Source organism: Carassius auratus, chromosome 10 (assembly GCF_003368295.1).
Source record: "Carassius auratus strain Wakin chromosome 10, ASM336829v1, whole genome shotgun sequence".
In the NCBI taxonomy this organism is placed as follows: domain Eukaryota; kingdom Metazoa; phylum Chordata; class Actinopteri; order Cypriniformes; family Cyprinidae; genus Carassius; species Carassius auratus.
In genome coordinates, this window is record NC_039252.1 from 10793965 (window position 1) to 10811454 (window position 17490).

At 36.6% G+C, this 17490-nt stretch overlaps 1 protein-coding gene across 2 annotated transcripts; it reads left to right on the forward strand.

The window, feature by feature from the left end:
- The first annotated feature begins 931 nt into the window (after positions 1-931).
- fgf13b (fibroblast growth factor 13b) lies at positions 932-15996 on the forward strand. Of its 2 annotated transcripts, XM_026273607.1 has the most exons (7): positions 932-1338; positions 1554-1702; positions 3697-3864; positions 9626-9736; positions 9830-9933; positions 11724-11922; positions 14426-15996. In XM_026273607.1, exons 2-7 carry the CDS (start codon positions 1651-1653, stop codon positions 14560-14562), a joined length of 771 nt encoding a protein of 256 aa, XP_026129392.1. In that variant the 5' UTR covers positions 932-1338; positions 1554-1650; the 3' UTR covers positions 14563-15996. The 2 variants fall into 2 exon arrangements, with proteins under 2 accessions (XP_026129392.1, XP_026129391.1); XM_026273606.1 differs by lacking the exon at positions 3697-3864.
- Positions 15997-17490: the final 1494 nt, after the last annotated feature.

The following is a 17490-nucleotide window of genomic DNA, read 5'->3' on the forward strand; positions in this document are numbered from 1 at the left end:
TACTGCCCTCTTAACAGACATGTTACTTACATGGCTGCTAAGCAAGTTAATCCTTTAGTGATTCAATGTGAATAAACCAACATAAGTTTCCCAACAGAAACTATGTGAATTTCTGTTTGACAGTATTTAGTACTAAACATTTAAGGAACTGGACAGATCTAAAACTAAAAGGGAAGAACTTAATTATTTATAGTGCTCATATCCGACAATATAGTTGCTGCATCATTTTTATGTAACAAGATTTGTGACTTTTCTGTGGCAGTCAAACAGGAAGTTTAAACTACTACATAATTAATGCTGCTCTTGAAGGGTGGAATGAAGCGGAAATTACCATGACATTCAGGGGTCCAAACAGTCGATACTGTATGTATATGGCATTACTATAGGATTCATTTTGCTCAAACAAGAGTATTTCCATGCTATGGCTACCTCCTCAGATTAATTCATTTCTCAGCAGACGCAATTGCAGCAGACCAAAATTTGATAGGCCTAGTTATTAAAATTGTAGTAATCATCACCCTTAACACAAAATGTAACAAACAACTATTTTTGCTAAATAAAGCAAATATAGCCAAAGTCCCTTTATTCTAAAGTCTTCAATATAGCATAAATAATAGCATACTAACGAGTCCATCACCTGTTGAAATAATACAGGCATTCTTGTTCAATCTTGAAACCATTGTTTTACAGATTGTTATTAAGGTTATATGTAAAACTTACTGACTTGTAGCTACATTTGTGGTATATTCAGCTAATTAATGACTTTGCATAAATGGTCTATGTCAGGGGTGTCAAACTCAATTCCTGGAGGGCCGGAGCCCAGAGTTTAGATTCAACCCTAATTAAACACACCTGATCCAACTAATCAAATCCTTCAGGCTTATGTGAAAACTGCATGGTAGGTGTGTTGGAGCAGTGTTGGAACTAAACGCAGTGCTCTGCCTCTGCCCTCAAGGAATTGAGCATGACACCCCTGCTCTACGTCACGTTTGTCACCTCGAGAGTAGCCTTTTCTGATGACTGGAGCGTCAACGGAGGGCGACGTCACACGTCACGTGGTGAAGTTTGGGACTTGGCTCCACAACGTGACCTCAATAGTTGCGTAGCGGGGGTGATACACCGCCATGTGGTCTGATTGATGTGTCAAAGCACATCATGAGCGCTCGACTTGTAATCTTGCTCACCGCAAACTGAACGACGCTGAAACAGCTGGGCAAGTGGCCATTTACATTTTCATTTCATCCTTTTACAATTTTCACGCCTTGCTGCCTTGTTGTTGTCATATGAAACAAAGCGCAATGCACACCTGTCAGAGAAGATAATAACGACCAGCAAACGGTAAGGATTCAGCAATAACATCCACTGCGTTAAATGCATCTAATTAAACCTCTTATTCAAGTTATTTGGTTTATTTGATTCGTTGATTTGAAAGGCATACAAAAACTGGTTTATGCTGAATGCCATGTATTCTTTGATTTAAAATTCATGTAAACATAATTTAAAGACACGATACAATGGGAAACCGTTATAAACCGCGCTCTGGTTCCTTTAAGGGAGGTTGGCCACTGTTTAATAGAAGAGCCAGTTTTAAATGATCGGACCGATTTGGTGTGAGTTATCACCTGGAATTCTTCATCAAAACTGGGATCTATGAGCGGGAAAGCATTACTAAAGACGAAAGAAGATAAGGATGCAACCAAGGGTAAGACATCACATGTATAATTTTGCATAATCCTTTTTTCCTCTATTGATATTAATGTGGTTGTTTATGATTCTGCAAAAAGGGCGCACGATTTGGTTACGCAGACGGTTAAATTAATGGCCCGATGTTAAGCATCGCACGGAAAATCATTAAAAAATAGATTTCCTCGGCTGTAGTAGCCATCGATCTGTTAGGTCTCTACAAAGAGTAACTTAACATGAAACTATGTAAATATGGCGTTTATGCTTATAGGTACGTGTGACCAACAAGTGTGATGTTTATTTTGCGATCATTTCTGCGGTGGCGCGGTCACTTTAAATCTACTGTAACAACCAAGTGCGCTTCACGAGAAGCAAAAATAGCTTTCCACTATTCTCACATTTTACATCAAAACAACAAGCGCTTTAATTTAAAACACCTTATTTAGTTTAAACGTGTTGATAGCAAGAAAGGGGTTATGTGTGCATTTTATTTCCTTTTCTGGAACGTGTCAGGCGCTCTCCGCGCTTCAGTTCACGGATGTAGGCTGGGTACCTATTGCCATGGAGACAAAGAGGCGGAGAGGCTGCCTCATTAAAAATACATAGCAAGCTGTATAAAGCAGATGTATTCTGTTTTTAGTGTCTACAGTGGTTCTTTCACTGGACATAAATTGCGTAACATTTTATATAAGGTCAACAAGCATTAAAAATGCACGCCTGGTTTTTAGTAATATGTTCTAACGTGTGTTGTGTGGTTAGGTCATATAATAAAGCTGTCCACAAACCCTGAGAGGGAGTATATATAGTTGTGCAGAGGATTAGGTTTGATTAAGTTGTTACAGGGAAAACTCATTAAAGTTTAATATGTCATGGAAAATTGAGGAACAGTCTTCACATCTACACTGAGGCCATATAAAATAAGGTGTCATTAAAAATACACAGCTTTTAATTATGTTTAATAGACATGGGGATACAGCTTAAACAAGAGATTAAGCTTCTTTGTAGTTTTAATTGAACGTTTAGAACACCTTCATGACGTGTTTAATTCTGGTCACTGTATGTCACCACTGTGTTATAATAACATGATTTAATATAATAGTGTCCTTCAAAGATACATCATACGCTGTGATGTTGATACTAATAAAACTGATTTGTCATGTTGAAGCCTCAGTGATTTACACTTTGAAACCTCATAAAAGTGTCAGTCACAAAACTTTATCACATGTAATGCTTCACACCACATGTGTAAACAAGACTGCTCCAGAACAATCTATAGCCTATGGCTATAAATTAGATATAATACTATAAAAGTAACAAAATATACATAAATAATTGCCAATATGTTAAAATGTAATTAAACATAAATATAAAATAGAAAAATTAAAGACTTGAATAGTTTATAAAACCTTGACTGTCTTAGAAAAGCCTGATACATTCATTTGTTTCTGTGTGCAGCTTAGTCATTCATTCATTTAACGTATATTCGTCATTTCTGAAAAAAATGACAGTATAACTAACAGTATAGAAGAGAATAGTATAGACTTCACTGGATCCAAAGCTTTACCACCAGATGTCAGTATAATCTTTCTAAACTCATTTGGGTCGTTTCTCAAAAGGATGGCTGCATCCTGAGGTCGCGTTTGTCGGATGCGTAAGTCATAAAGAAGATTTTATTTTAGAATATTAAGTTATACATTTGACCATTATTCTTAATTAAGCGTACATTTTTCTAATATGTGTATGACTCACGAATGTAATGCTCAGTTAACTTAATAAACCAGGCTTGATAACGTATGCAGCCTGCAAATGCGACTTTTAAAGGATGCAGCCTTCCTTTTGAGAAACGGCCTTGGTCTCTCTTTATGGCATTCGGCCTCCCGCTGTGTGCGCGTGCATGCGTGTGTGTGTACGTGCACGCTCGCATGACTCAGTATGGTGTATAAAATGATGTCTAGGTTATATTATGTCAGCATAATTTTTCCTAATACCTGTTGTTCTGTCATTATGTTTAAGTATACACTGTTCAAGATGGCAAGGAGTACATTCTATTGCGGACGGAGTCAACTCAATCTCTTGCTGTAGATAAGAAAGGAAACTCAGCCTTTCATAGTAAATGTCAGGAGCTCTTTTGCTGTCCATTCTGGAAACTCTTCGCTCTAAAGAAAAAAGAAAATACCGAAGGTTTGTCGAGATGAGAAGTTTATCAGTTCTGCCTGACGAGCACTTTAAATGTTAATTTCACACATGATAACAAAGACGTTTGTCATTGTTTTTATCAGCAAGAACAAAAACACCGAAAACAGCATGGGAAATAGCATGCTTTGTAAATGTTTTATATGGACACTTCTCACAGACTGTGACGACGCGTTTCCACAGTTAATAACGTCAATATTTTTACATCTTTTTGTGAAGTCATAGAAACGCTTTCCTTTTTCTTTTCTTTTGCTATTGGAGCAAGGGGAGATGCAAAATTATATTTGTTGTTGTAGTCTACCATTCACCTCTATAAAAGTTAGGTCCATTTTTGAGAAACCCGGAAATGTGAGAAGTGCCCATTGCAACACATGTTATTATTTTTTGCACAAGTGCTGTTATGATTTTTAAATAACTGAATAGAAAGGGCATGCTAAATATGCCGTCAAGTCTGATCCAACACAATTAATTGTTACTTTTGCATGTTTACACCATAGACTGTATAAAAAGTTTTACACCGACTGTATTCAAACCCAACTCTGTTTCACTGCACTTCAGTAACGCTTGGATGTAATGATGAACCTAATTTTCCCTCTAAGCCCATTTTAACATCTTTTTACACCATCTAGTGGCTCTCTTTGGGATCAGCTTCATCAGGGTGGGGTTGTTGTTTTTACTCGAAAGGTGGCTGAAAACAGAAGCATAAAACTAGAGTATTTTCTAACCTTTTTAAGAAAAACAGACTTGCATTTAGCCAAACTAAATCTGTTGTGATCATATAAATATGTTTGAATTATCCAAAATGTTTAGTTAATTGTTAATGGGTATTGTGCTTTTGTTTAACAGTCATTAAAATAAAGCAGTTTTGAGACATCCTTTCTCATAATTACAAGATTTTTAGACCATGAGGTTTAATAGACCTAATAAATTAGATTATTTATATTATTGCCTGTCTTAATTAAATTCAGTTCCTAACAGAGACTATATATTTGTTAATAGCAGCATAGAAAATATAGAATGCTGAAAATAAAAAGTGCTCCAGCTCAGGGTCCCTTATCTGTAAAGACATCAAGAATTGATAGAAGTCAAAATCGCTAGAGATTAAATGTGGATGAGTAGAGACTGCATACACATAACAGGATTACATAAAACACTTGCGAATATGAGAGTGACTTTGACAGGATCTTAAACTCACATTAGATTAGTTGCATTAGATGAGCAGTAAAATATGCTTGGTCGTGTCACATTTTAGCCCAACACATAACAGGAAGGAGGGCCAGTCTAATTTGATTCCCCCGTTTGAGAAAAAGCCCTGTTTCCTCATTACGCCAATATCTCATTAGTCCCCCTCTGAACATGTAGCTGGTTGGTTCTGCTTTTCTGGACTGTTCCCTAAACTGTGCATGGTTTTCAGAGCTTGTAAACCAGCCAGATCTCTGACACTTTTATTACCAAGAATAATATTTAGAAGCAGGACTTTTTATCCAAATGGGTTTTATTTATTGACCTGTTATTTTTCATAATGCTGCCTTGGCAACACTAATAATACTGTAGTTTGATATATACTTTTAAGTAAATCTTCAGGTTTGTGATTAGGATAAATTTAGTGTTTGCTCTATCTTCTCTCTTTAGCTTCTTGCTGTGAATGACCCTGAAGAGAATGTGAGAGTTGGCAGTATCAAAGATGCATCTGATGAATCATTGATAAGGCGCCCTAAACACATAGAGGTCTGTCAATAATAGCCGATAATGATCTGCTATGATCACCGAGCTGTGCTCTTTTAATGGACAGAATACTCATGAGAATTAGTTGAAAGTTCGCAACGCCCTTTTTCTTGCTTTGCACGCTGTGAAGAAGTGCTAAAGAATAAAAGCCTTATTTGGATTTCATCTGAGAGTAGCATGGCGTTTCCCTTGAGAAGATCTGTATCAGGTACACTTTTAGATATCTGTAGATATCCAATCCTAAGGGCTTTTTAATAGGAGTTAGGCAAATGAATGAGGTATAGACATTTCTAAGCTGATAATGGCATGTTTGAGTGGTTGAATGGATCTGTTTGTAACCAACAGAGGCGTGGGTTTTTAGTGCTGTCCGTGGTGCTGAATTTCACCTGTGGTGCTGAAATTCATCTTAAAGTGGGTTGCAAGAGTCTTGAAATATGTATGTGTTTATATATATTTTCTGGATTATATATGTCATAAATTGGCACCATCCATCCTTATATACTGTAAAAATATTTTCTCTAAATAATATGCTTGTGGTAATATTAAATTAATTGTATTTGGATTGAGCATTGAGTGAAAAATTATTTTATATGACTGAATTAATATGCTTATAGTTGTTAATAAATAAAAATCTGTTAAATAATTAATGACAGGTTACTTTACCATATACAGTAAGAGTATTTAAAATACTTTATAAATATATATTAAAGTGTAAAATTACTGTAGATATATATATTTCAGATATTTCTATTTATAAAAATATTAATTACCTTTTTTGCAGACAAAAAAAATAAAAAATAAACTAACCAATGACATATTTTTGTTTATTTATAAACAGATTGTTGAAATATTTTATAAGTAAAAGTATAATCCCTATTAACTGATGTGGAAGTGGCATTCCCAGAATCCCCTGTGAAGTTAGTATGACTTATTTTTTTTTCTACTTTTTGTTTTCAGTGTTTTATGCTATTCATTGCACAGAATGTTGTTTAGTTAATGTTTTCTTGCATTATTTTAGTGACCTGTATGCTTTATTTATTTTATTGTTTAGCTGCTGAAGAGGCAAATGTTTTAATGAATTTTAAGCAGCTATGGCCTTGTTTTGTCTGTTTACAGTATTGCAGTAACAAAATGATTTAAATACCACAAATTAGTGTGTAAATTACTACAAACTATACAGTGTAGATATAGAGTTGTAGGAAATGTAAAATGTGATTTTTACAGTAAAGTTCTGGCAACCACCGTTTTTTCCCCTACTTAATTAAACAAAACATTTTTGCAGTGTAATCCTACAACTCAATACAAAACATGTATGACAATCAAAGGACTACTAATGAGGTAGATTACGTGTGCCCAAAAGGCCACTCCTCAATTCAGGAGGCTCTAATGTTGCCTTTTTATACACGGCGGCTCGTTGAAGACCACAGTCACGTCTCTCGGGCTGTCTGTCACCATGTAGCCGCTGAAGCTGTGCTGCTGCAGGAGCCACTGCGAGGAGGACGAGCTGCTGCTGCAATCCAGCCCAGTGTCGAAAAGAGAGCAACCTGGAAGCTCCGCACTAGTGGATTTGGATATTTTTCCTTCGTGGATCGATTTGCTGACACCTGAGTTCAAATGTTGTTTCCTACGCCTCTGAATAACCATATTTTGGGAGGTCTTGGGGAACGGGAACAGGGAATCTGTTGAGTACCTATGCAGATCTCCACTGCTGAAAACATGAGCACATCTGCAGGGGAAGTCGATTAATCCACTCAACTTCAATTAAAGGCTGCGTTATTGAAAGGCGGGGACCTCTTGCTCACTGTTTTCCGACACAATTCCCCCCTCTCTCTCTCTTTCCCTCTCTCTGTTTCTCGCATGAAGACAATAATTAATTATTTCCAAATCCGCGGTGTGTTAACAGGTGCTCATTTTTTGAATCAGCGGATGGTTTATTAAAGCTTTGGATCATGGCACAATGGCACGCGTTTCTCTCTCCCACAAACGCGCAACAAAAAGGCAACGTTTTTTAGAAGACAGTTTTTTCCCCCGGAGAGAAGAGGAGCTGCTGTCCGGGATCTACTGCACCATGTCATGGCTCAACAGCCGATGCTGAATGAAGCGGCTGTAAATGCTTCAATCCAAGTGATTTGTCAATAGGAAAAATATGCTCAATCCTTGTGGGGACAACAGCGGACTTCTGAAATGACCATTACGCAGTCCGTCATGGAGTCTTGATTTTTTCTTCCTCCGTGACAATGTTCTGAGCACACAGGACTTTAACATACACAACATATGGTCATTTTTAATCTGGGACGCGTCGCCACTACAAAACGCCAAACTGGCTACAGCCGCAGCGATCGCCAGCTCCCTCATTCGGCAGAAGAGGCAGGCGAGGGAGCGCGAGAAAGCCAATGCCAACCGCTGCGCCAGCAGCCCCAATAAGAGCATAGGGAACTGCGAGAAGCCCAGCAGGCTCAACTTATTCTCTCGCGTCAAACTCTTCGGCTCGAAGAAACGCAAGAGAAGGAGGCCAGGTCTGATGTTATGTGTGTTCTTTTTAGCAGACTTTACTCAGATAGCCATGTCCATCAACCATCTTCATCATCCCCCATCCTCATCATCGTCACAGTTGACTGTGTTAAGAAATTGGGACTGCACTTTAACTCCTTCCATTCAAAAGAGTCTGAACTGTAGATCCGCTACACAGAGTAACAAGGATTTCACAGTTAACCGCTTTTGAGCACTGGCTTCTCTCTGAACTAGAGCTGATGTTGCAATATCACCAGGGTACACAGCTCATCACTTGTTCTACACTAGATATCATGCAGTCGACGCAGTGTGAATCAGAGACTGGGCTAAACAGATCTGTGTAATGTTTTAGGTTATGTTGACTTGAATTAAAAGATTTTTATCGCTACTATGGGGTACTTTGTTAGTATGAGCACTGGCTTGTCTTGAACATATTCAGTTTTTTGTTTACTTCTTATTCTGCAATAAAATGTGAATCTTGTTTATGAATGAATTTCTGGTTGGTACACACTTGGAAATTAAGGTTCCAAAAGGGTGTGTTCACAGTAATATCATAAAAGAACCATTTTGGTCTCCCAAATAACCTTTTAGTGCACAGTTCTTAAATTTTTCTTAGTGTAAAGTACTTTTTAGTAATGTAAAGAACCTTTTGTGCAATGAGAAGTTTCTATGGATGTTAAAGGATCTTCATGAACCATCAAAGTCAATAAAGAACCTTTATTTTAACATTGTAGGTTGAGGCAGATGTGAACTTGGGATCTGAAAATTGAATAAATATAATATAGATTATTTATTTTCAATGTTATATTTAAAAATGCATTAAAATATTTCCAAATATTTGCTGGTGTATTCATGCTCAGAGCTTTGAAAACACAGTACAAAATAGTACAAATATTGCAAAACCATATACAAATGTGAAATATTATTAATACTAGTAAAATAAATAATAGCAAAAAAAAAAAGCAAAAAATATTATTTAATATTTAAAACTTGACTACCTTGCCTCACATCTATTAAAGTTATTCTAAGGGTCAGGTCAGGTAGAAATACAAGGTAACAACTGCAGGTGGATAAAAAGCCTTTTTTTTTTTTTTTTACAGCATCATCAAATATCAATAGCATAGAATAGGCAAACAATGTGATTTGTTTTCTTGTTTCTCTCTATCTCTTTTGCATTTTCTATTGTGTACAATGAGGAAATCTAGTTTTGCAACTCATAAATTCAAAGCTGTTTACCGGAATCAGGATATTACTGAAATGCATGTTATATAAGCCATAGTTATCTATCACCTCAACACTGAGGCATGCTTGGTTAATGTCTGGATCCTGTTGGCACCAGCACTCACTATGTTTTCACAATTCACATTTTATGCTTTTCCAACAGTCCTTTCTTGGCTTTCACATGCTGTGCCTTTGTGCTGGATGTTCTCTCCTTCCTCACCCCATATAATCTGCTATTGCACACCCTCCCCTTTCCCCCATTCTCCTAAATTGTGTTGTCTCAATTCCACAGAGCCTCAGCTCAAGGGGATAGTCACCAAGCTCTACAGTCGACAAGGCTTTCATCTACAACTCCAAGCTGATGGGACCATCGATGGTACAAAAGAGGAAGATAATAGCTATGGTCGGTTTACTACACGTAACATGTTTAAACACGACCATGCGGACACGCTTCTTTCTCATGGGTTCAATTCTGTGTTGTATTGTTATTTCACAGCTATTTTCAACCTCATCCCTGTTGGGCTCCGGGTGGTGGCTATACAGGGTGTCCAGACCAAGCTCTACCTGGCCATGAACAATGAAGGCTTCCTGTACACCTCTGTAAGTATGATAATCTCATCATACACTCTTAAAAATAAATGCTCCAAAAGGTGGTTTTCACAGCAATACCATAGAAGTTTCCCAAAGAACCTTGAGGTGAACAATTCTTAAAAGAACCTTTTTTTTTCTGAAGAATTTTAATAATCTACAGAACCTTTTTCCAATATAAAGAACCTTCTGTACAATGGAAAGATTCCATGGAAGTTAAAAGTTCTTTGTGGAAACTTCAATGCCAATAAAGAACCTTTTTTATTTTTAAAAGTGAGTCCCTCCTACACATTGTGGGCTCTTCTGAGATCAGGGCAGTAGTAAACATCCCACATTTCGTCTCTGCGGCTCTCATTGTAGTTAAATCAATGTCTTAGACTGCATCATGGATGCCGGAGGATCCGAGCTGTTAACTTAAAGGTTGCAGGTTGGATTCCAGACAGCGGGCGATCGATTGAACTGAAGAGTTAATAAGATCCAACTCCTGCCCAAACACCATCTGCGTCTCTTATTTATAACAGCATTGTATCGTGATCATATTCAAAGAAGAGATAATGGCATATTTAGACATGCTAGTTAGCACCTCGCATTCACACAAGGATAATTCACACTTCATATAATTGCTTTGTATTTGAACTATCTATAGAACGCTTCTGGGATACAGTGCATCATCATACCCAGGGTTTTCCGCCCAATATCTACTCTGCAGTTTTTAAATATGGAGAAATCACAATAACGCTCTAATGGATATTCTGTTTTGCCTCCCTCGCCTCTTTCCTTTGATTAAATGTGCTGTGGCGAGATGAATAATTTAGTGCTGTGCCAATAAGTGCTTCTGTCAATTCAAAATGGACATTTTGAGGAGCATTGCTGGCATTAGAACGCTAAAGATTTTGAAAGTCTTGGCCAGATCTGTGCTTTCATAATGCAGAAACAGTTTACACTGTACCTTTGTATTTCAACTGTGTGTGTGGGTTCGCGTCTGACCGCCGGCCCACAGAAATTGACTCTTTTCACAGACTGTGAATCCACAGTTATTAACATTGGAAATCTAGCAAAAAAAAAATTATATTTCCACTGCAAAATATAATGTACATTTATAACTCTATACTTGGGTTATATTACCTTAGTATGAAATACAAGAAAACTAGTTAATGCTGCTTTCTAGGTGTTTTTAACAACATCTGAGGAAATGACTGCAAATTGGACGTTTCTCAAATTGGATGTTTTGTAAATCTTATTCTAATAATCATTAATCACACTTAATTTTTTTTTTTTTACATTGTATAATGACTTTTGCTTCTAATAACACCAAAACTGTGATAAGGGTCCATACTCAAACTCTCACCCATGGTTGTGCTGGTATACACGTATCTCCTTGTTGATTTTGATGGGTTGTTTTCCCCAGAATGAATGTATTGATCTGCAGGAAGGAGTCAAAGTGTTGCAGGCCTCAGGAGTTTAATGGTAATCAATCTGCACCTCAAACTAGAGCCGGGGCGACGTGCTACCACCACGTTTAGTCCACTTATTACGCTTCCAGTCAGAGGAATTTACCTTCAGGTTTAAAGACAAGTCATGATGAGGTGATGTGTGATATCGATGAGGCTGGTCTGGACCATCTTCATCTCAAATTTGTCTGCGCTCGCTTTGTTTATTTCCCTACGAACTCACACACACATTTTTTTCCTCTCTCTCTTATGCAAATACCCTTCCACAAACATGTACGAATATTGTCCTTCCCCTCATTCTCTCTGTCATTTATGTCTCTGTTGTCTTTTCTGCCCATTTCTCTCTCACAGGAGCACTTCACACCAGAGTGCAAATTCAAAGAGTCTGTGTTTGAGAACTATTACGTGACATACTCGTCAATGATCTATCGGCAGCAGCAGTCGGGCCGAGGCTGGTTCCTGGGTCTCAACAAAGAGGGTCAAATCATGAAGGGCAACCATGTAAAGAAGACCAAGCCGGCTGCACACTTCATCCCCAAACCTCTTAAAGGTTCGTTCAAATGTCTTCTGCACCGATTGTCTGGCTGATGGCTTTCTAAAAATATCTCTTTTAGACTGAGGAGATATTGGCTGATTGTTGTGCAAGTGTTGAAGTAACTGGATGGCTTTCCTGCATGTCTCTGCATTTGTTTGGTGTTAAGGACAGAAACGTGCTCTTTGAAGAGATGAAAATGCAAATGTGTTGCAAAAGCAAAGCTTGTTTTTAGATTGGTTAAACCAGTACAAGTGCCGTAAACATAACTTGCTAAGCAGATTTTGGTTGGGGTGCATTATATTAGCACTACATGTTTTATCAGCCATTTTAGAGTTTTGTTGTTGCTGTTTTAATTTATCAGCATTAGTCTGTATTGGAACTTTAACTGTTCATGCTCATTTCCCCCTTTTGTTTAAGGGCCAGTTAAAGTTATTCTTAGTATATTATGTAATCTAACAAATTTATATTCTCAAATTCTGTATATTATAATGTCGTGATGCCTAAATTCCCTTGCAGCATTCAAAATAATTCATTTTAATTAAATTGTTTTGTTTTATTTTTCATTCATTGAAGCAAAATACAATAGAATGGTAATATCAAAATAATTTTCTGCATTAACCAGAGAACTCCTAACTCAAATTTTCGCTCTCAAACTGAAGAGAAAACAGACCTTAAAAGATGTATCCAGTGCAGTAAACAGTACAATTGTTTGTGCTACAACCTAGTGTGTTTATAATTAGACAATACATTAAATTAATATGGTAAGAAACACAAGTTTGCAATACCAAGGAAACAACTAAAACTAAAAATAGCTGGAAGTGGATGACACCGGAAGCCAGACACATTCAATTTACAAATGACCGTATCCCCTTGTGCATTTTTTCTTCCTTGAGTTAAATTGGTGAATTTCTGTTTTGGAATTAGCGAGGAAGTGAGGAAATCAAAAACTGCAGTGATGTACGTGAATCATAAGTGAAGCCACTGTAAGATGGCTAGACATTAGCCTGTTTTAAATGAGCATGGATGATTCATGCAATTAGATTTTAAATCGAGTTATGGTCTGTTCATGCAGCACATTATTTTTGCAAGCAGGTGTTTTTGTGCTGCATAGGGTACTTACTTGGAACTGGTTCAAATGAATTTCAGGAGGTTTGTATGCGAAAAACTGGAAGTTATTAAATTCCATTTGATCTGAGTAGATTTTTTGATCGAAGTTGAGAATCATCTTTATATATAATTTGGTATAAAAATTTTTATTTGTAATTAAATTCATTTCATTTCTATTCATGTTTTTTTAAACAGGACTTTTAAAAGTCTAAGTGTCCCCTACAGAGGACGTAGCATGACATGAATAAAATATAATTTTTCAAGAATTTTATTGTATTTGTTTTCTTATACTCTAAACAATGTAATGACATGAAAAATGTCCCTGTAGTGAGGATGATTTGAGAATGCTGAGATGTCTGTTTTGAACCCTGGTTGTGTTGAAATACTTTGGTGGCTAGCCCTTATGCGATGCCTGACCGTATGTGATTTATTAATCAAAACTAACAGCGTGAGGTGAGAAATACTATATAAATATAAACTAAAACTAATATTTTAAACACTACTTCTCTAAAATGAGCAGTTATGAATAATTTAACCAGTAATAATTATTTTATTATCATTAAAGAATTTCTGTGGATTAGCCCTTGAAAACCAACTATACTTTAAAAAATGTTAATGGTCATTTGTTTTGTTTGGATATATTCACACAAATTCAATTCAATATTCAAATACTTCAAACACTTTACCATGGTGAATAAGTGGAGAATCATACTTTTTCTAGACGAGGTCATAAGAACCGTGTTCTGTCGATTTGTCCTACCCTGTCAGATTTTGCTACCTCCCATTAAAACAGTAGGAGGTACAATTCAACAACGAAAAATGCTACCTGTCATTTATGGTCTATTAATGTCTACACCTACCACAACCCTAAACTTACCCTTACAGTTATGTAAATACAGTAATTATGTGTTTTTCAGGATTGTGGCAGGAAGGGGTACAGCTACGGCCAGAAACCAACAATAAATGCTTTTTTCTACCAATTAGATTGTGTTTCATTAACATCCACACCTACCCCAACCCTAAACCTATCCCTTATATTAATGCAAATACAGTAATTATCATTGTTCAGCGTGAGAAAGATGACGCAATATTGATGGCAGCATGCCTGACGCGTAGGATAAAATGTATATCTTTATCTATATTTAAAGTAATTAAATATGTTCCTACCTTTTATTAGCATTTAAAGCAACATTTGGCAACAGAATTGCATTTCTGTTTTCCAAATATTTCTTCCTCAGGTACAATGCAATGTAACTCTTAAGGAACTGGAATGATTCAATTCCTTGTGATTCCCATCCCTAGCGCTGTGTAGACACTAATAGAAGTCATCAATGTACTTATAAAGAGACAAGCTTGCTATGACCTGAACATGAGACTCATGAGACCTGTTACTTGTGTCTCCCTCATATAGTTGCCATGTACAGGGAGCCGTCGCTCCATGACCTGACCGAGTTCTCCCGCTCCGGAAGTGGCACTCCAACCAAGAGCCGCAGCGCGTCGGCCATGCTCAACGGTGGCAAGACTCTGAGCCAGAACGAGTCAACATAACCGCAGGGCACAACTGCGGTCTGCTGCTGTACAGCTGCTGGACTCAACCATCAACTAAACAGCACAAACGCGTTTACAAGAGTGCAGTGAAAGCCTTAGCTGGTCCTAGCTAGTGTTTCCTGAAATCACTGTGATGAGAACACAAGTGCAAACCTACATCGTACAATCTTCTGCAGGTCAACCTCGTGAGACAAACAAACCAAGCCATCTTTCTGAAGTAGGGGTCTGCGGGTGATTCCCGTTTCCATGTGTAGCATACAGGAGCTGTGGTTTTCTTCTGTGGCGTTGTCACAGAATCTTCTAGAACACCTACTTTTGTGTTTTGCTCCATTTCTTCCTAGGGACACCAACTCCATAGTGCTAAGTCAACTACAACATGACAATAGCAGCTTGTGCGAACCATTTATCAGTATATAGAGACAGATCCCAAAGGTTTTTGGACATATGATACAAGTATTTCAGCTCAGCTTTTTTGATGCAGCGGTTCATTGTTGTGTGCTTTTTAGATGAGGCGTTTTGCTCCTCGCTTCTCTTTTTCTGTCTTTTCAGCTTCCTCCCCACACGTTGTTATTCTGCAAATTAAACAGATTTAGGGTTCGGTCTGTCTGCACACCAAAGATGTCATTAGTCTCTTTGTATGGAGGTAAGTCAATTTGTGTAATTTCAGCTCCCCTCAGATGGTGGAGAAAACCGCAAGAGTGAATGTTATTTAGTCAGAGGAAATGTGTTCAGGATAGAAGAAGGCTACTCGCTGTGCATCCCAGCTTTTTGTCTGTTTATGACTTCCTTTACTTCCCCTCTAATTCTGGAACCCAGCGTCTTCGAGAAATGTAAAATCAAAAAATGTTTTAAATTATTGGTTAATGCCAAGACCCCCCCCCCTTTTGGTAAAGAAAAGTGTATTGAAAACCAAGCAAGAGAAAGCTTGCATTGCATTTACAGGGATAAATCAGCATAATTAAATAACTTGTGTGTGAAAATTAATTCTAATGGTTCTTCTTTCTAGTCCTCGGTGGTCAGGCAGCAACCCCTGTTTATAATTTTGAACAAAATCCTCTTCTGTTGTATGTTTGTATGTATGAAGTATATGTAATGCATGGGGCACAATGGACGCTGCATGTTATGTGGCTATGTACAGTATATTACCTACAATATGGAATCATGTGCTCAAATGGATACTGGAGTAAAATACAAATGTGTGTATATATATATATGCATTTTATCCTGCTACCCGCCTGTTTATTATATGTTGTAAATTTAAGAAGCAGCACTGAATAAAATGTTTTGTATGTTCAGAGTGCTCATGATGATTGATTATGTGGTGTTAAGCCACTTTCGCTTTCAATGCACTTGTTAACCCTTCATCAAAACAGAGTCATTGTATGTTGTAAGTGACAGCACTGCTTTAAAATACAAACTTAAACTTTTACTAATACAGACAGATCTTTAAAAATATATTTATTTGAATGAAGCATATTCTTACTGTTATAAAATACAAATGTAAAGACCTGAATTAAATATGTAATATTATAAAATACAATTCAATTAAATGTAATATAAAATATATACATTTTATGGAATTATAATGGTGTATAATTATGTACAATAAATTATGTTCAAATGATCTTGGGATATTTGTGTTTATGTATGTAATATTTAAAGATAAAAGGGTCCCTCCTTTATTTTAGATAGACTCCAAAACTCTTATAAAATAAAATATCTCAAATTAAATGTTTTTTTTTTTTTTTTTACATTTATATTACATTTAAATAATAGTAAAATAACCAAATGTGACCTTAGTTGTAAAGATATCTTACAATAAATGCAATTATTACATACCTCTCTGAAAAATGTATTCTGACTGTCATCAAGGCTGGCTGACTGTATTATCGTTTGCATTTTTAATAACCTACTAGTTAATTAACAGTAGTTTGACATATACTGGGCTGAAGTTAGTAATATTGACTGACAGATATAATAACAACAGTAGCAAATAACTTTACATTAAAGGTGTTTTTAATTAAATGATGAACTTGTTCTGTTTGTTTTGAAATTCTTCTGTGACATTCAGAACCTCTTAGGAACGAACTCAATGTTCATTTTGGTACCTCAGTGCATAAAACAGTGAATTCATCTGAATTTAAACCATAACTCATGAATAAACATCAAGTCAGCGAGCACAGTTAGATTTTTAATAGTTCTACCTGTTTTTTATTCATGAGTTCATATTGATTCATACTGATCGTATTGTTGAAGACACCGTGAATGAAGAAATTGATTTTGTTGTGCTTTGCTTCACTGGAGTGGTGTACTGAAACCTTGATCAAGTCTAATGCATAACCTATGGCACGGCCATTGGAAAACTATCTGCTGTTGTTTAATGTACTGTAAATGGGCATGATATAGGCCTCATTTAAAGACCATTCAGTTCAACTCTATTCAACTCAAAAATGACAAAACCATTAAATAATGTATATAGAGACATTTTAATGTAAAGGCACTGAAAAAAATAAGGCAAGATGGCCTTGCTCGATTGTGTTTTCAAGATGTTTAAAATGCAATCAATCATTTGAGACAGACCAATATTGTAAAGCAGCAGCAGAAAATGAAATTACAAAACTTGATATTTTCTTAACCCTGGGTTACCATCGTTCTAAAACCCACATTCAACCCCATGAGTTAGCTCTGTTTGATTCATAACAGGATTATACTGTAAATACTAAGTTTTTTTTTTTTTTTTTTACTTGTACAGCGTGAAACAATGTGGTGTTAGAATGTTGCGACTAGATGATTAGAAACAGAAACCCAATCGCATTCTTATATTGACATGCTTTGGATAGTTACAGAAACACAGTGAGTTGTCCAGACTTTTCACCATTTGAGGGGGAAAAATATTAAATGGTAACTGAAAACACCCACACAAAACTG